At 43.9% G+C, this 20,518-nt stretch overlaps 1 protein-coding gene across 1 annotated transcript in view; it reads right to left on the reverse strand.

Annotated features, from left to right (window-relative positions):
• Window positions 1-662: 662 nt before the first annotated feature.
• SNTA1 (syntrophin alpha 1) overlaps window positions 663-20,518 on the reverse strand; it is an 81,021-nt gene continuing 61,165 nt past the window's right edge. The window contains exons 3-8 of the mRNA XM_056844008.1: window positions 14,593-14,788; window positions 12,227-12,434; window positions 10,168-10,298; window positions 4,352-4,548; window positions 2,515-2,702; window positions 663-941 (exon numbers count right to left, since the gene is read on the reverse strand). Of these exons, the coding sequence (XP_056699986.1) occupies window positions 849-941; window positions 2,515-2,702; window positions 4,352-4,548; window positions 10,168-10,298; window positions 12,227-12,434; window positions 14,593-14,788 (1,013 nt within the window). The 3' untranslated portion in view covers window positions 663-848. The remainder of the gene's footprint in view (window positions 942-2,514; window positions 2,703-4,351; window positions 4,549-10,167; window positions 10,299-12,226; window positions 12,435-14,592; window positions 14,789-20,518) is intronic.

Below are 20,518 nucleotides of genomic sequence, written 5' to 3' on the forward strand. Positions count from 1 at the left end.
AATAAATGTCTTTAGTCATCTGTAGTAATCTGTATTTATTTCACAAAAAAAGGAAAACAAAATAATAAAGATAATTTCATGCAAGAATTTTTAGCTCAAAAAACTAATTGTTTCCCCTTTTCAAGAGTACCTCCTGTTATAGCATATATGTGAGAAATCAAATTGAAGGGCCAAGAGTTAGCGCCAAAAACAAAAAAATCCTGATCAATTTTAAAATTATGGCTTCTGTGACTATCTACAAAGTTTGGATAAACTGGTAAATTCACAGTCCCTTTCTAGTTTATGTCTGTCACATGTCAAAAAAATGGCTTACAGTATTTCCAGACTTTATGCTTTATAGAGAATGAAGAAAACTGTCTCAATATACCACATTTTGCAACTAAAATTGTGTTAAAATATGGAACAAAAACCACCAAGTCAGCATTTCTTTAAGGTTCATAAACCGAGCAATATAAATATAAAACCTTGATACAAACAGATTTTTCCATATATAAAATATCATCTTCAAGGCACTAATGTGACGGCAGAATGAAATTGTTGTGACATCCTTAGCTGTCTCAGATTTTCCAAACTTGTGATGGGCATTTGGATAAAAAATTTGGATAATAATTTGGAAATAGTTATTGCCTGGGCTGTCCAATCCTGGGTTTGGCACACCTAGATAGTTCACCATCCATGTACTTTGATCGGCTGTCCCGGAAGTCCTTTGGCTATTGACACGTTACGCCAGCTGTCCTTGCTCCAGTCTGAGTGGCATTCTAAAAATTTGCTTTGGCCATTGAAGTAATAGCCATAGTGCATAGATCTCATGAAGTCTTGGCTCTCTCTTTACGTCTTCCCGCTTGTCCCTATGCCAGCAACCCAAGCCGGGTCACTTTGGCAGAGAGGAATGAATGGATGATGAAGACAATGGTTTTGGGGCAGGAATGAAGATCTAGTTGCTGCAATAAAAGAAAACATTGACAAATCAAGAGTTGTTTGTTCAGAGCATTTCACATGCATGCATTTCCTAGAACTTGGTCTCTAGATATAGGTGTTTGTGTAAACAATAGTTAGCAACTATAGAAAGCGGAAGTGGTTGACAAATTAATTAACTATCCACTATACAATCCCAAAGAGTGACAGACAACATACTGATACAGGTTGTTCTCCAATGTGTGAGAAGGTCAGGGATCCTAGCAAACAACTTCACATGCAATTATGAAGGATGCAGCATTGGGTAAAAATAGAAATAATATGCTGCAGAGTGATTTGCACCAAGGAGATAGACCAAGGGCATCAAACCATGAGTGAGACTGGAATAACATTGTCCTCTCCAACATTCTGAACTTAAGAAACGCTCTTCATTTTAACCTTGTATTTGGAATACCTTATGCAAATTAACAGTATCTGCATGCACGGCTTTGCTTTGCATAATTTTTCTTGCTTTCACAATTGTGTTGTTCCTGTTTGATGGGCGGCGAGGAAGGCAAAGAGGAAAAGTTGTTGTGTTGATTGGAAGTGAAGGCAAAGAGGCAGGGACAAGGCCCCATCAAGAAGGTCAGGGCCTCAATCCTTGTATGATAACTATGTATAATAACTACTGTTGGAAGCCGCCCTGATCCCAGCCTGAGTTGGGAGGGGGTAGGGTATAAATTGAATAAAATAAATGAATTGTACACAGTCACTGAAAGATATTTCCACAAATTCGTTCTGGTATCTGAGCCTTTGCCTTATAGGCCGTTTCCCCCAATACCAGGAAGATATAATTATTTACCAGGTACTAACATCATACTGCTTGAAGTCACACAGGGGACACTCAAACACACAGAGAGAGCAAAGTCATAGCTTGAGAAACTTTTTTAAAAACTGTTTTTGCTGACAGGTTTGTCCAGAAGGTTTGGATCTTTGCCAGCTAAAATTCAAAATGATAGGCTAGGCCACTACATTTCTTGTCAGGATCTTTGATACTGCAACATGGCCCTAGAAGTTACTTTCAACAAAAGCTCTTTTCCCTCTACTGCAATCTGCAAGTTATATAGAGCCCTTCAGGGCATTTGGGATCAGTGCCTCATCTGAAACTGAGATCTTTCCCAGAAGCCATCATCAGCTCTTGCCTTCAGCCTCCTTCCACAATTCAGAGATCTTCTGCGACGGGACAGGTCTGAGCCTATCAAAGAGAACACGATGGCTTCATTCCAGTCTTTTCACTTCTTAAGACTCATGTCCCAGGGACCTCCTAGTTAAGTCCACACACCATTTAATAACCTGCCCATTTCATCCCAGAATTCTACATGCTTACTCTCCTCAGTCTCATTTCTTCTTCATGGTCTGATACGACAGAATACAATCTAGTAACAAGCATTTCAAATCAACCCTTTCAGTATTGTGATCTCCCTTCTATGGTCCTCTGAAACACCCATGGGAGGGGTGCACAGACTCTGTTTCCTATTGATAACATCACTATCTAGGAACCTGGGAGAAAAGCTGGGGAAACAACTATCACAGGAAGGGGGAAGTCAAAGGGGGACCCACAATCTCTCCTTCTGAGCTGCCAAAGTCCAAGTAGAGCATCTTGGCCCCATCATCCGAGGACATCTGCAGCCTCTCAAAAGGCTGGTGCAGAAGGACGACTTTGGTGAGGCCTGGCTCCAGGGTGGAGATGGTGAAGCCCTTGTCGATGTGGATGGACAATGTGCAGTCTCTCCCATTCCACGTGCATGCTGGGAGAAAAACAGAACATCAGGAGAAAAGGGTTATTATCTTTACTGAATTCTGCCTTCGAGAGGAGCCTGCTATTCAAACGGCAGAAACTGGTTGCGCTGGGAGGGGATGACAAACAGCAGGGCACTCGTTTTCAAACTTGACATCTTCAGGAAAACAATGACCAACGAACTCCTGAATATTTACTGCTGTATACTAAAGAAGACTTGAGGATGTGCGTACGTCAGGATCTCGCATCACTGTGCTCCATGGCTGCTGCATTTTGCTGAGCTATGGAGGTCCCTGGATGACTCTGGACACACTGCAGATGGACTTAAAACAGCACAACTCTGTTTAGGATTGCACTGCAAGACTGGTAGATCCATAGGGTTCCCTAGAAAATTTATCAATGAATGGATCAAATGGCCTCCTGGGCCTGGCTCTAGTTGTTTTCACCTGGCACCGGAGATCCAAAGAATTAGTTTTCTTTACTATTAATTAGCACTTTTCTGAGTGAACCCCAAATGTGCTTCTTCTTGCAGGGAAAAAAATTAAACATATTTCTCCTTATGTTCTAAATGGGCTTGACAAGACATCACTCTTGTGTTATGCTTCCTGTGACAGTTACTTTAAGGCATCTCAGGATGGGCCTGAGAACATCCTTAAGATACATTAAACCACAGCCTTTCTAGGTTCCCCCAGCCTATCGTTGTTTTATCAGCTTCCATTTAAACAAAAGGTCTTGTCGAAGGCTTTCACGGTCAGAGTTCATTGGTTCTTGTAGGTTATCCGGGCTGTGTAACCGTGGTCTTGGAATTTTCTTTCCTGACGTTTCGCCTGCAACTGTGGCAGGCATCTTCAGAGGATTAACACTGTCCTTCAGTGTTAATCCTCTGAAGATGCCTGCCACAGTTGCAGGCGAAACGTCAGGAAAGAAAATTCCAAGACCACGGTTACACAGCCCGGATAACCTACAAGAACCAAAAGGTCTTGTTTCTAAACAAACTCTTTTTTTGCGAAGGCTTGCTGATATTGGCTCAAGGCCCAAAGATCAGCACTGACTGAATACCCGGACTGCCTCTTTGCCTGGGAAATAGAGAAGGAATTGATATCTAACTCCAGGAACCAGTTACAGATCACTGTAACTACTACTATATAATTGCTTGCCTTATTTATGTTTTAAGCAAGTTGGCAGTTAGAAAAAATGTTCTATTTTTACTAGTCTACAAATCTATGGTCTCCTGTGTTTGTAAACCTGTCTGTAACCATGTTGACTGTTTGGCTAAGCTACTGAGAGAGAGTTCTATAGACAATTGAGAATAGTATGGGTAGAGATTGGAAAGCCAAGATTAATAGCACTTGGTAGTTGAGGCAGAGATCTCTAATCCCTGCTACTGCCAACAGATGTGGTCAGATCTTGATTTATGATGTACTTCATAGTGAACTTAGTACTAGCAGCAAATCTGGAACCATTATCCCCCATTGTAAATCAGTTTCTGAGTCATGCTTGGGGCTACTGGGCTAATAAGCAGTATCCTCCAATGGTTCTAGGTCAACACAGTTCTAGATTGATGTAAAACTGGTGAATGGGAAAGCTCCCATGTGAAAGGGCCTTAATATTTATGTCAACCACCAGTCCTCAAAGGCCAACTGCCATCTGCTTTCTGACCTGTTGACACTTCCTGGATACACTCAGCTGCATTGTGGCATCCGTCCACTAGTATCCTCGTCCATGTGGCTAAGTCCCGGTGTGTCTCCACACTGAAGAGGTGCGTCTCCACACCTTTTTTTGTTCCGGTCCGTAATGCAAATGAGAGCTCAGTGTCATAGAGATGAGAACCCTTGGAGGGGCCAGAGTGCACCAGCCTGTGTAGGATGGGAAAGAAAAATACTTTCAAGGTGAATCCCACAAAGAAATAACCACCCTGGAGATCCATTTCAGGATAGAAAGGTGGTACATGAATACTCAGAAATAAATATGGTACAGCTCATTGGCTAAAAGAATTGGTGTGATCTGGGATGTTCAGAATTCAAATCTGCCTTTTGAACACCTGAAGCTGCCTTATACTGAATCAAACCCATCAAAGTTGGTATTGTCTACTCAGACTGGCAGCGGCTCTACAGGGTCTCAGGCAAGAGGTCTTTCACATCACCAACCTGCCTAGTCCCTTTAACTGGAGATGCCGGGGATTGAACCTGGGACCTTCTGCATGCCAAGCAGATGCTCTACCACTGAGCCACAGCCCCTCCTTCTACAAACACTATGTGGTCCTGGGCAAGCCACTTCACAGCCCCCTGCTAGGTGGGGTTAATACTATCCTTACAGACCTGTGGTAAAAACTGCACCTAAAGAACGTGTGTGAAGCACTTTGAACACTGAAAGTGTGATGTGAATGCTAATTAACATATTTCTCTCTCTCTCTCTCTCTCTCTCTCTCTGATTGCAGTTAACAGTCAATTACCAATTATCTTATCTGAGCATATTCTGTATATAATTGTAGCCATCATGTAAACATTGCCCCATGAGACCTAGAACAATTCAGTGTGCATTTGGCGATCAATGGTGTGTTTGAAAAGCTTGTCGTTAGGCAGGCAGAAGAGCTTCCAGATTCCATTCAAGACAAGACTCCTTTGCTTTTACGAGATTTCAACAGGTACAACTTCTCCTGGCATAATGTTTGTGTGGTAAGAGAAACTCTCGAAGCACCGGATGTTTATTGGCAACCCACATCCAGAGTACCTCCGTGCTCTCTCATGCCTGCCCTTTCTAAGCCACACAAAAATGCTGTTAATGTTGGTGCTTTGTTTAAAAATGTATATTAGTGTATAGAATTGTTAAAATAGCCAGAGCATTGCATTTTTTTGGTGCCCTTTCTAAACTGCAACGTTTTCTTGAGAGCAGCTGGAATCTGTGGCTTTCAGGTAAGGCCCAACATGTCTGGAGTTCTCTCCCTAATGCAACAGGCTGTGGGTTGAGTGGCCGAAGTATACACTGCCCCTGGAGTGAAGATGGTGCCGCTGTGATTCCTGAAACCACGTAGATTTTGGCATGGCAAATGTGCTATGTAAACCCTCTGGCTTCAGCCACACATTAGCATCCTGCCAATGGTAAATTAACCCATGAATCTATGCCAGCTTAACTGTTTCCTTTGCAAATCTCACTTATTAAGGAGTACACCTAGGAAGTTTTTGTTAAGCATAAATGCAACAAACATATGCTTAACACCACATCCATTGTAAAGGTACATTTGCCAGAGAATACTGCACACAATCCACATTTGTTGCTGCGTAATGTTTGAAACGGCTCACAGCGGAAGCCTCACTTTTATTTTTGTTTCTGTTACTGTCACCGGACCAGTTATGTGCAATAATGGCCGCCAGAGGTCACTGTGATACTGTTCATAACTTCAGCAGCTCCATTCCTGGCATTGCAGAGCAACATTTTGTGCCTCTCCACCATAATATCCACAGGCTATTAACCTTTCCTTCTTCTGAAATGCTGTGATGCACGTAATCATGCACACGACAACAAGATACAAGCAAACAGCCATAAAGAAAAATGGGACCAGGACACTAAAATTTCAGATACCTTTATATCAATAGTCCTGTGAAGAGTCCTAATATGTGTGTGGGGAAGGGAAATCGAATCACTCTTCCTGTATCCGTTTTTGACCCCCCCCCCATGGATTCACCTGTGGTCTGAACAGAGATGCTTAACATACAAGTTGCGCATATGTTGGCTTTCTCCACATCAGATTGCCACATCAGTCAACTGACTGGACAACCACTGTCAACTTGACTATTTGTTATTTTACCTCAGTCAAATGTTGTCAAGTGTTTTGTGAAGACAAGAATGTCACTGTGTAGATGGCAACGTCCATTTCTTATTTCATTTTCATGTCTGTGGTTAGCAAGAGCAGGAATGAAGGGTTGACACGATCCACACACCATTCAAGAGCCAACCTAGCAGGTCAGCAAAGCTCCCCCAACTGGCCACCTAGTATCACTGCAGACGTACTGACTACTTGATACAACTGCCTTTCAAATCTGACTTTCAAATCTGACTTTTATGTTCTGATAGCTGTATTTACTTTCCAGTGAACTGATTTAGGTGTTGATGTTGTTGTTTCTAAATACAGTTTTAGGCTGGCCCTGGTGCTTGAGGAAAACCCCCAAAGAGACAGGCTGTTCAATGAAACATTCACATTTATGAAAACCTTGTATAATGCTGTTATAAAAAAAAAAATTAAGTACATTTCGTTGCTTTGCGACAGTTGAGAAATCTAGTTTTGTTACATCTATACCATGCCAGGTGAAGATTAAAATATGGTTTGCGTTGTTCTAATTGTGATGCTTGAGGAATTCGTAACTAATAACTGACCAAATCTTTTTTATCAAATGGCCAACCCAGTCTCTATAACACTGGAAACCTGGCAAAAGGCAGCACTCCCTGTTATGCAGACCTCTCTAAGCACAGAGGCTCTCTTCAGACCTTCATCTGAATCAGTGGAGGTATGAAGTGGAATGAGAAGGAGGAGAAGAAGAGCTGGTTTTTATATGCCAACTTTCTCTACCACTTAAAGAAGAATCAAACCGGCTTACAATCACCTTCCCTTTCCCTCCCCACAACAGACACCCTGTGAGGCAGGTGGGGCTGAGAGAGTTTGGAGCAAACTGACTAGCCCAAGGTCACTCAGCTGACTTCATATGTACGAGTAGGGAAACCAACCTGGTTCACCAGATTAGTGTCCGTCACTCATGTGTAGGAGTGGGGAATCAAACCCAGTTCTCCAGATCAGAATCCACCACTGCAAACCACTGCTTTTAACCACTACACCACCGCTGACAACAGAGGTGATCGGATTCCCCCCCCCCTTCCATGAGTGTACTGAACATTATGGTATTATCCTAATGTGAGGCTAACAATATTCCAGGGGGTGGGGTGCTACTAATGCTAAAAGTGACTCTAACCAATTTGGTTTTTTTAAAATTCAGCAACACAAGAGGCTTCAGACCAGATTTAGAAATACGAGTTAATAGGTTTGGAGGGATCAAACATAAATCAGGTCCCCATTTCCAGCAGCAATTACTCCTTTGAAATGGGGTACGCTGTAAATACATTGTAAAGTTGCAAGCCCTTAGTAATAGACAAGCCCCTTCTCAGGATGGCAGGTGTGATGTAGCTAGGAAAGGTGTGTCACTTTACTTTCAGAAAACTCTTCCTGCTTCTGCTGCCTGGTCCTGAGCATCTGGAGCCCATTTTCAGACCTTTGTCAGAAGAGGGCAGCAGAACTTTACAAAAGCTTCATCACAGAGCAAACCCATATTTCCAGTTTCTTCTGTTCTTATTTTAAGGAAACAAACCACCCCTGCTTGTTAACTTTGCTAGATATAAAAACGATTCCCCTTACAGAACCAGGTTCTCAAGCCCAGATGCCTCTCCCCAAGCAGGATGATCCTTCATATAACAGTATTTCACAGATGAGATAACACGCATCAAGCCAGACTACAGAATGCCACAGACAGGCATGAAGAAGTTGCCTAGACAGAAAACTCCTCAGAAGAAGGCAGAGAATCCACACTCTCCAGAGGAAGGCAAAACCTCCAACTGCCACTACCCAATCAGACCTGAGAGACAATTCCTTCCTTGACTCCAATTTTTATGTATCTGCAGGCACACACCTACATAAAAAATGAGAGAATATGACACATGCACATTTGCAATCATATCTGGTATAGGCATGCTTCTCATGGTATAGGCATGCTCTCATGTGATCGTCTGCAGCTTCGTTGAGTGTCATGTGTGAATTCACCCATTATGAGAAGTTTGACCATGAAAGCAAAATCCATCCAGCAAGTTTCTTGTAATGGGAAAATGTGCGTAGGTGTTTGTTTGTTTGTTTTAAAGATCTCTTGGTGCAGATTAGGCTTCAGAATGCTCAAACTGCCATTTTCTTTCTTTCTTTTATTCTTCTATAACTACTTTATACCGGGCTCATAAAATAAAACACCATGATATCATAAAACCAGCATAAAAATCATTAAAATTAACAAGTCATTAAAAACCCAGCCATACACAAGCAGCTAGGGTAGAAGAATGGATCCCTCCCCTCCGTTCAGTGTATTTCTACGAGGTAATTATCAGACTCTTAAATCCATGTCTTTTACTGCAGAATAATTAACCCAACAGATTTCTCTCAGTAACTCCCTTGCCTTGAAGTCATCGCTTGACTCTGGGAATGGAGTCAAATAACCAAGTGTTTCTAAGTCCAGCTGAATGGAAACTGCATGCACACTGAGATCGTATTGTAAAATATATATTGGCTTCCCATGGGGACTCCTAATCTGAAATTGGGGCACCTTGCAAGGGTGTGTTTTTGAAACAGCACTTTGGGGTGCATTTTGGGCTACAGCAGGACAGGGGAGGTAAGGAAGTAATGGTTTGTGGGCAGAAATCCTTGTGGCCGTGGAGGTACTCTGGCAGATCCAAGGCTATAGCTGTATCAGTACAGTCTAAGCATTTATGCAGTCAGAGGACTGGGATCTGTGCTGCAGAAAAGGACCAAAATTACTGTTTTTTTTAAAAAAAATAGATTTTTTTAGTCGTTGCGCACCCAAAGGGTCTCACAGTGATGTACAACACTTAAACAAACAAACAAATAAGTTAAAAGCCTACAAAAATTAGATAATACGTATAAAATATTAAGGTATATGACTCAGCACCATATCAATATCAAACCAGCCTAGAACATCTGGTTAACTCCAAAGGCCAATCTGAACAATTCAGCCTTCAAAGCCCTGCAGAAACTAAGCGAGCACTTAGAAACTAAGGGCACAGGTGCCATCAAAGAGTGAATTCCACTGGGTATGGGCCAAAATGGAGAAAGCCCTTCCCTGTGTAACAGTTAACCAAACCATCCTGGGGGCAGGTACCTGGAAGAGGCCCCAAGAAGATGACCAGGGGTGGTGGTGTAACAAGAGAGGTGGTCTTGTAGGTATGAGGGTCCCAGACCGTAAAGGGCTGTTACTATTCCTGCTATTGTTAAGGAGGGGGCTCACTGTGATGTTACTACTCAGAACAGTAACCAGCTACTTAGAAAGGGGCTTTTCCAAATCCAGCCAACAAACACTGATGGCAGAAATACAGAAACAAGCATGCTCCAAATCATAGTTTGTGTTACCTGGTAGTGGCCTCCTTGGTACATTCCCTTTTGCATTGTCCTTACGTGTACTAACTTAGGCTAAAATGGATTATACCATGTTTTAACAAATGGTCCGCATTTTCTCGAGCAACTTTGGAGGAAAAGGTTCAGTTCCTTTTAGAGGACTCTGACCCTCAGTGTACCTATTTTGTTGCTTGTTTTTTGGAGGCTGCAGAGAAGAGTTGAAGGGAGGTGTTTTTAGAGAAGGGTCTTATTTAAGTTTTATGGTTTTATTGTTGAAGACCTCGATCTAAGAATGGGGTGGGGGGAGAGAAAAAGTTACCTGGTAGCTATGAGAGGGAAGCTGTGCATGGGCTTATTCAAGGCATCCCTACTTTGTGGGAAGCTGTTGTAGAAGAGAAGCTCCTTCTCTGTGAGGACGGCAAGGATGTTCTTTGTCCCGTCCCCAGGGAGCTGCAAAAACAAAAGATAACAGTCACAGAAACTCAGACCAGAGGGTGACGTCCATGTTGACAAATCTCCCCAGCAAGCCACTACGAGCAGATGTTGAGCCCGGCTGCCATCGGACAGGAAATGCATTTGATAGGAGAAGAGTTGGTTTTTATATGCCAACTTTCTCTACCACTTAAGGGCTTACAATCACCTTCCCTTCCCACAACAGACACCCTGTGAGTTAGGTAGGGCTGTGAGTGTGTAACTAGCCCAAGGTCACCCAGCTGGCTTCATGTAGAGGAGGAAACAAATCCAGTTCACCAGATTAGTCTGCCTCTCATGTGGAGGAGTGGGGAATCAAACCCGGTTCTCCAGATCAGAGTCCACTGCTCTTAACCACTACACCATGCTGTTATGTCATGGTTTACTTGGGAGTGATGTGTGCTGGAATGAACGGCATTTGAATTGATGGGTTTATTATTTTAAAGAATTTATAAACTGCCATGGCTTTTAAAAGATAGCCCAACGTGGCTTCTACATTAGACAGTAAACATGATTACAAAACACATGGTACTGCCACTGAAGAATGTGAAATAAAACCACAAAACCACATACAAGTTGGTAAAATAGAATCAAACTACATTCCAGAATAAGATGAAACTTAAAATGCCAGCCCGCATCAAAGGTTTTTCTGTACTTTCAGTATGATTGGAATGGTAAAGCTCAACTGGCTCTTGGAGGGACGGGGGAGGAGATTCCTGAACTGTGGTGCCAGTACACAGAAGGCCCTGTTCTGTATTCTGGTAGATTTTACTTCATGGGCAGATGGAACTCAGAGCATAGCTCCCTCATAGATCAAAATGGCATAGCATGGAGCCACTGCCAACTGACAGCGCATCATTTATATTCTTCCGGCAAATCACTCTCAAAAGGAGATGGACGTCTGTAGTCACACAAATACTGATGGCCTACATTTAGACCAGATTAATACATTACTACAGTGGGCACTGCTTCCCCATAGCATCTTCCTGTCCCATTTCATCTGCATCTAATGAAGCGTTCCCACATGACCCGATGCTAAAAATACATGTTTCGAGTTTCACAAAACACCATTTTTTTTTGGGGGGGGGGGATCCCTACAGCAACTTATTCAATTTAATAAAACGAGACAGGAACTGTCATGGCCCTTGATGCTCTGAAGAATGACAGAAACAGTAATTGCATTTGAGAAACATTCTTGATACGAAGCAGGTTCTTAAACCTTTCCTATGTACGCAGTGCTCTGACTAATGTCTGTAAATGAGGCCACATGGTCTGGAGCAGAGGGTGGGTGTTCAGCACTGGGAGACGCATCAGGAATAAACCCTGACAGAAGGCCACAAGTGATTTTGCATACAATTTTCACAAATAAGACAGATGGCAAGCTACAGTTGGTGGACACGCTGCGATTATTTCGAGAATATTCGTCTTCAGAGAATAATGTCTTCAGAAACGAAAGCGGGAGTGTGTGTGTGGGGGAGGAGGGGGGAAGCCCCTTCTGGAGGTCAGAAAAGCTGGAAATATAATGCTAAACAAGAATATAATATGGAATAATGGAAGCTTCTATTCACTTGTCTTCCTTTTCCTCATTCTGTCTTTTTAAAAACCACAGTAAAGTCCCCAGAAACACTTCCAGCTTCGTCACTTGTGGCTTAAAAGAAACAACAAACCAATTGTGGTAAAGTGCCCCTGCCTGAAAGCAACAGGCAACTAGGGGATTTGCTGCTTCAGATAGCATGCAAATTAAGCGAATGCATGCGCTGAGCCATAATTTGATCGTAAACTTGTTGGCAAACACAACGTGGAGACTGAGTTGTCTTCCCACAGCTGTGCTTGGTAGGTGAAAGCTTTTTCCTCATTGGGATCAGTGCAGTTCAAGGTAATGTTCACAAGTAGGAAGCCGGAGGTACCTGCTCCGTGAGCCAGCCGACGTGCTTGATGTCTCTACCTCCAGCCATGCCAACTCCCGACTGCAAGGCTCTCAGCTCTTCTTTGACTCTGGGCAACAGGGCGCTGATGTTGCTATGGATAGCATTGAACCATGTCTGGGCAGACACTTCGTCCTTCGCCCGAAGAAACAAGGGAATCCGCCCATCTGCTGAGCATACTTCCAGGTACCTGCATGAAGAAGCCTGCTTAGCATGAGACCGAAATCCTTCTGGGCAGCCAACAGGCTTGCTATTAGAACAATATACCGCCTTCACTGTTCCTGCACTGCCATTTGCAAAGTTTCATAAAGATCCTTCTTGAATGTATGATCTGAACCAGGTGACCAGGACAAACTAGAAAATTCTAGGTCTACACACTTCTGAATGAAAACTCCTTTTGCTTTTTAGATGTAAGAAAGGGCCATTTTGCCAGTACCCCCATGAAGGAGAAGAATGGAGCCCAATACAAACTTAACGGGCCAACTGTGGATTAATCTCCCCCTCCCCAGTTTGACACCATTGGTCCACACTGCCCAGGAAACCATTGCAGCCTGCCCTCTGCACCTCCAACTCACTGCTAGCCCTGCACACAACCCCAAAAGTGCTGAGTGCAAAACCCACATGATCCTGAGGAAATAGTTGATTGGTCTTGACCAGTGATTCTTAACAGGGGCAACTTACAAATCTTGGTGGGGGACATTCAGAAGTTTTAGGGGGCAAATGGGGAGGCATTTGGGATTTTAGATGGACTCTTTTCACCTCTTGCTGTGGATTCTGATAGAAAGTGAAGAAGATTTGTTTTATATTGCTCATCCAACATTGAGCAGTATTTCCCCCCTATTTCCTTTTAAAAAGTGGCACACAGCATACAGGCATCAAACCTAACATTAAGAAGCTGACTGATACCCATCAGGCACAATAGTCTCATTAAATGTATCCCTCAGATCTGGAGCTCATATGCATACACACACACACACACACACACAATTTGTACCTCACTCTATTTCTCAGCCAAAGCTGGGCTCATAAATATATAAATAGTTGCCTTGAATAGTGTTTTAATGCCCTAATTTTTACTTGTTTATGAGCCTGTTTGCCAACTAAGATCTTATGGACTCCTCCAGGTTGACCTCTCCTGTTCAGCTGTCCATTTGGCCAAACATGGACTCCCTTTTTTTCAGGGACTGCTCCACCATAAGGGAACACCCTCTCCAAGGAAGTATGGAGGGCTCCAAATGCTGTCTGTTTCCCATAAGAAGAGCCAGCATGGTGTAGTGGTTAAGAGCGGTGGTTTGGAGTGGTGGAGTCTGATCTGGAGAACTGGGTTTGATGCCCCACTCCTCCACATGAGCGGTGGACGCTAATCTGGTGAACTGGATTTGTTTCCCCACTCCTACACACGAAGCCAGCTGAGTGACCTTGGGCTAGTCACACTCTCTCAGCCCCACCTACCTCACAGGGTGTCTGTTGTGGGGAGGGGAAGGGAAGGTGATTGTAAACCGGTTTGAGTCTCCCCTAAGTGGTAGAGAAGCGGGGAAACAAATCCAGTTCAGCAGATTAGCTTCTGCCACTCATGTGGAGGAGCGGAGAATCAAACCCGCTTCTCCAGATCAGATTCCACCACTCTAAACCACTATACCATGATGGCTGAAGAAGAAGAAGAGTTGGTTTTTATACCCTGATTTTCTCTACCTCTAAGAAGTTTCAAACCGGCTTACAATTGCCTTCCCCCCTACATGCCACAAGCACCTTGGGAGGTAGGTGGGGCTGAGAGAGTTTGGAGAGAACTGTGACTAGCCAGCAGGCTTCATGTGGAGGAGTGGAGAAAAAACCTGGTTGACCAGATTAGTGTCCACCACTCATGTGGAGGAGTGGGGAATCAAACCTGGTTCTCCAGATTAGAGTCCGCCGCTCTTAACCACGACACCATGCTGATAAATTGTTGCACTATGAATTGTTACTGTTGGCTTCCTAAGGAACATTTTTGCTTCAGAGACAAGATAAAAAATTTAAAATAAATCCCAGAATTTGGCATTTTTACTGGTGCGTAAAATGCACTCCACCGCTTTGGGTTGGAGATTTAACTACACAAATAAAAAGGTGGTAAATCTATGGTTCGTGTGAGCAGCAGATACAGAGGGTTGGATTCAAGCCTTCAGAAAGGTGGCCTTGTTTCCTTCGACTGCAGGACATGCAACAGAGCGACCCCTTACTCCTGCTTCCTACCCAGTTATTGCACAAATGATGTATCACATGTATAAATGTCCTCCCAGAGAACTAACAAAGACATAAAACCCCCAGGAAGTGCCCAAAGGTGGCCACGGGCCTTGGTGAGGAGACTGGATTACCTGTTTTCTGGATCACTGGGGAGGCATTTTCTTGATACATAGCACATTTTGAGCGGGAGGTTCTTCCCTTCCTTGAGATCTCTTAGGGAGAGAGCAGGCGAGGCTTGCTTCTGAAGGGCAGGTGAAGAGTCCCAAGTTACAGTAGCGCCACTTGAGGAATTTTTAAAATAGGGCGAGATCTCTTTCATGTATTTGACTAGAACAGGGAAAAGGAACACAAGAGCATTTCAGCTGCCGATAGGGTTACCAACCTTCAGGTACTAGCTGGAGATCTCCTGCTATTACAACTCATCTCCAGCCGATAGAGATCAGTTCACCTGGAGAAAATGGCCGCTTTGGCCATTGGACTCTATGGCATTGACGTCCCACTCCTCTCCAAACCCCACCCTCCTCAGGCTCCACCCCAAAAACTTCCTGCTGGTGGCAAAGAGGGACCTGACAACCCTAGCTGCAGATCAAGATACACCTTTATGGGTTACTTTCAACACTGCCATTGTCCAGAGCCAGGCTGTGCAGTACGAGCAAAAATCACAGAAAGGTAGTTCCCAAAAACACCCGAGGGGTCCACCACAAATGAGGTTTCCCACAGCCATACGAAAGATTCTTCACAACTTGTTTCCTGTGCGGGCTGGAATTAGAAATGATTGTGGCCCGGTGGTACGGCACTGCATGTCGAAAGTCCAATCCCTGTCATGCTCCGTTAAAGGATCTCAGGAAATTGGGAAAGACCTTTCTCTGTCTGACTGTAACTTTGGAGATGGGTATCCAAGGTTGGGAGGGATAAATAAAATATATAGATAATGAAAATATAATTTATTTAAAGCGCTATGTCAAGATAAAAATCATTTTAAAAAATTGTTAAAACAGCACCATGGCGTTTCCTAAGGTTGATAACCACATGCCAGACTCGTTTCGGCCTGTTTGACCTTCCTCAGTGGTTGATTGAAACCCATTTAAAACATACACACATTTACAGATGTATATACATATACAGACAATATATATCAGACCAGGCATATATATAGGTTGTATAATATTGGGAGAAAGCTAAGTTAATTATAACTGAAAGGATTAAAGACATTGAGCGACAAGCAGATTTAGCAAGGGCGCCTCTATTCATGGCACCCCTCCATTCTCAACTCACCCTTGCGTCAGCAGCCTATCTCCACTTTTTAGAGATAAATAATTATAGAAGGGCCTTTACCCTGGCCAGGTGTGCAGCCTTACCCTCTGCTATGCTAGAGGGGAAATTTAAGAAGATACCCAGGGAGGAGAGATTCTGCCTCTGTAAATCAGAGGACTTAGAAACTATTGAGCACGCCCTCCTGAACTGTAATTTTTACACATTACCCCGTTCTAAGTTTATTGAGCCCCTCTTATTGAGAACGGGACCTGACAGGGCAGGAAAAAACATTGAGTTGCTCCTACAAGGGGATAATCCTTCAATCACTTTACAGGTTGCGAAATTTTGCTCGGCAGCAATGAAAATTCGACACCAGTCTCTTAGCCCAATTGGCAGAAGGGTCTCGGTTGTTATAAGGCTCGGACTGTAATTCTTTGTTTGTAAGAATATTTTAGTCCATGTTTCTGGTTTTATCTGGCTAAGGGCCGTAAATAAACAATCTCGGTTGTATAATCTATTACCAATTATACAAACATCTGGTAAGATTGTCTCAAGTTGTTATTTGGGGCTGTATATGTCTCCCACATAAAATGTGCACAATTATTAACCTGGTAACTTTGGAGAGCCACTGCCAGCCCAAACAGACAGCGCTGAATCCAGAGAGACCAGGAGTTTGATTTGATATAAAGCAGCTTTGTGTGTTCACAGACTCTTGTTTTCTGTACATAGCAGCTTCTTTGTATGCAAAACGTGTGTTTGCTTTTCTTCGCATCTGTCTGTAATACAACGTGAAACCTGTACTGGTATGCCCAGCTGATTCCTCTTCTACATTCTACCCAGAACATGCGCACTCACATGTGGTACAAATAGTGAGAGAAGCACACAAGTATCTTTTAAATGCCTTTTGCTAAAGTGGTCTTTGCATTCCACACTTTGTCTATTTGTGGATGATGGTGTTGCCGGGTAACTTGCAGATCTTGGCAGGACCGGATAAGTTTGGCTAGATTCCTCAGACCTCAGGTCCTTCAGTGAGTCATTATTACACATGCAGTTAAAGAAAGACAAACTTCTGGAGGAAGTCCTGAAAATGTAGCCTCTAAAAGCCTCTTTGCCCAGTGGAAGCTTTATACATGGGTTTAGGAATATGCAGAAGTGGGCTTCAGGTAGCCGGCTCAAAGTTGACTCAGCCTTCCATCCTTCCGAGGTCGGTCAAATGAGTACCCAGCTTGCTGGGGGTAAAGGGAAGATGACTGGGGAAGGCACTGGCAAACCACCCCGTAAACAAAGTCTGCCTTGGAAACGTCGGGATGGGATCTCACCCCATGGGTCAGGAATGACCCGGTGCTTGCACAGGGGACCTTTACCTTTAGGAATATGCAGTTTAACATCAAGTTACTCTTTAAAGACACTTGTGTGCACATGCAAGCACTTTTTGTGCCTGAAAATAAATGGCTGTTTTAGGGTTGCCAACCTCCAGGTAGTTGAAATCCAAAGAAAAACTTCTCAGTACACTGCCACTGAACACTGAATATGTACAGTTTTAACAATATATTTGTTTGCTCTAGCAATACTATATAACCATCAACATATACAGAAAAACTTGATAGTTACAATTCTGTATAAATATGGAACTTGTTTAGCAATATTTCCAATACAATTGTATGCTTAAACAATAGTTCACATCCATTTATTACTAGAATCCCCCAGGGAAGTGTCTATACATCCGGCAGTAAATATCTTTGCAATAGTAGAAATTTAGGATTGCAATAGAAGATGCTCTCAACGCCGCGGTATGTAGTTGAATGCATACAGTTCCGGGTCAGCTGATCACTGCTGACCAATCAGGTTATTAGAATCTCGTTACTGCTGGAAAAGCTAGCGTGCCGCTTGTTAGCGTGCCGCTTGCCAAAAATGCTGTGTGTTGCCGATGGTATCAAAACACAGAACTTGCTGATGTTAACAGATGTTACAAGATTCCGGTAATATCTTGTTTCACGTTGAGGTTGCTTTATCAGACTGTGTAGTTACTTCTGGCTGCAATCTTGCAGCTCATAAGAATGACTCCTAGTCTTGTTACTACCTCCAGGTAGTAGCTGGAGACCCCCTGCTAATACAACTGATTTCCAGCTGATAGAGATCAGTTCACCTGGAGAAAATGGCCACTTTGGCAATTGCACTCTATGGCATTGAAGTCCCTCCCCTCCCCAAACCCGGCCCTCCTCAGGCTCCACCTCAAAAACCTCCTGCTGGTGGCAAAGAGGGACCTGGCAACCCTACACTGTATACTCTCACACAGATTTGGTGTCAGCATACTCTGAGGTGGGGCACCTGCCGGGAGCCATGGCTTCTGCCAGGGCCCATGGCCACTGACCCCTCACCCACACACTTCCTCTGTGACCTGCCTGTGAAACCATTCCATCGCCCACTCACTTGCAACATCCCCCTTCCTGTGCTCCTCGCTGTCCAGCAGTGTAGGAAAGGCACGTGCATATGATGAAAAAGGTGCCCCAGGCAGTCACAACAGCAGCACGCTCAGCCGCACACTGCCCAGTGCCACTGAGAAAAAGACGTGTAGGTGGATGTGAGTATGGGCAGCGGAAGGAGTTGAGAGCAGGCAGCGGAAGGGTGCACAAGCAGGTGGGGGCATGTGAGGGGCAGGAAGGGAGATGCAAGCGGGGCCCTGGTGATGGGCAGAGGAGAGGATGTGGCACTATACACCTAATGAGCTTATGCAACCCAGCGGCACAAGACTGTCACTGGTCAAAAGTTTGAAAGGCTTTAAAAAGTGACCGGACAAATCCAGACATTCTCTCACAGCCTAACCTACTTCACAGGGTAATTGTGAAGATAAAATGGAGGCGGGGGGGGGGGACGACCCATGCACACCAACCTGAACGCTTCTGAAGGAACATCAGGATAAAAATGTAATAAATAAAAGCCTTTCCTCTTCTTAAGGAATGTCAGGATAAAAGTGTAATAAATAAAAGTCCTCCTCCTCCTCCTCTTCTGAAGGAATGTCAGGATAAAAATGTAATAAATTGAAGCCTTTCCCCAACTCAGGCTTTGCAGCAGCTTCCCATATGAAGCCGCACTATTCTAACATGAAAGGGGGTCCTCAGTAACAATTTAAAAAGTGTAATTGCCACACAGTCAGGCTAGAAATGAATGAATGCTTTCAGTTTCCAAGGCAGTCTTGAAACAGTGGGTATAAGGATAGGAGGCTGAGGGGGTCAGTTCTGATTGCCAAAATGAGCATACTGAGAATGATGTTAGTGGAGTAGAGAAGGGATTGTGCGCCTGCCGCTGGGGCGCGCTTGGTAAACTGTCACGTTGTTGAGTCAAGATGCATCTCGAAAGCATGCTGCTGAAACTACATCTACACAACGCAGCTATTTCCCCCCCGCCCCAGCTTTGAAGAGCCCTGGTAAACATACGTTGAGTTTCTAGCTGCGTCCATGGTGAATTAATCACACGACGACTTTATCGCATGCCAAACGTCACACTCAACCCACATTCTTCAAATGCCAATATGATTATGCAAATTGGATACACATATGCCAGATGGCACCTCAACCCCGAAGCCGTTCTCTTTATGCCAAATCAATATTTATGAAAAGTGCTTTTGTCCGGAGATGCAGCTTTAAAAACCAATTGAAAACATTTTCGTTAAAAATTATTGGCTTTGAACTGTTCCGCTTTCCTTTGTTCCTGACATCCCACAATGCAGCACACAACTACACTATTAGGGCACCTGGAATGTGCTACCAATGAGTGATTGCCCTTGAATCATTCAAAGAGAATTTACCTGCCTTCAACTCAGTAGGAGGCCTGTGCTTCCATTAATAATCATGCCCCGTATGTACGTGACATGCCAGTCGGTTTGTCTTTAGCGCACTGTTAGTACGTTCTTCAAATGTACCGAGTGCTCAGCGGCTGGGTCTCACAGTTCCTAGGTGTTGTCCTGAGGCAGGAAGGCGGCTGGAGAAATGGAAATGCGATCTGGGGTTTCAGTGGAAACTATTTTGAAGAGAATTACCGCTGTATACGCTTGGAACTTGAAGCCGCTTTCAGTATTCTCAACATCCCGCTTAACCGTCCCATATAGTTCCCCAACAACTATTTAAAGCGACGATGGCTGGGAAGAAAACTGGAGTAAGTTGGGCAGATCTCTGACAGTGCGCTAACTAGATTACTTTTTACACTTGTTCCCAATACGTCGGATAAATGTTCCCGCCTGTGCAAGCTGTTCTCTGACCGCCAGCCAAGTGGCAGTTCAAAGGCACTGGGACGCCAGCCAAGAATGCTCCAAGTGCGGTTTAGTGGGAGCCTCTGTCACGGCGATGGACCAGCTGATAGAAGGCAGGGAAAAAAAGAGCTTGCGTATGCAAAGCAACACATTTCTGTTTATATTAACGGGTACAGGGCAAACTGGGCACTCGGAGGGAATTGCATGTCTAGCATCTGTGGGGAAAAGCTACAGTGACGCTACTTGATTTGAAAGAGAAAGAGATCAGGATTCCTACTGGAATGCACACTTAGTATTGCATTTCCATGGCCCAGAACAGTTAAGAATATCATAGCCTGGAGCAAAGGCAAAGTTTTAACTGTGTGCATTGTCCTATGAGGAAAGGTTAAAGGAGCTGGGTATGTTTAGCCTGAAGAGGAGAAGACTGAGAGGGGAATATGATAACCATTCAAGTACTTGAAGGGCTGTCATACAGAGGAGGGTGCCGAGTTGTTTTCTGTTGCCCCAGAAGGTTGAACCAGAACCAACGGGTTGAAATTAAATCAAAAGAGATTCCG

The sequence above is a fragment of the Euleptes europaea genome, chromosome 2 (genome assembly GCF_029931775.1).
Source record: "Euleptes europaea isolate rEulEur1 chromosome 2, rEulEur1.hap1, whole genome shotgun sequence".
NCBI classification, from domain to species: Eukaryota; Metazoa; Chordata; class Lepidosauria; order Squamata; family Sphaerodactylidae; genus Euleptes; species Euleptes europaea.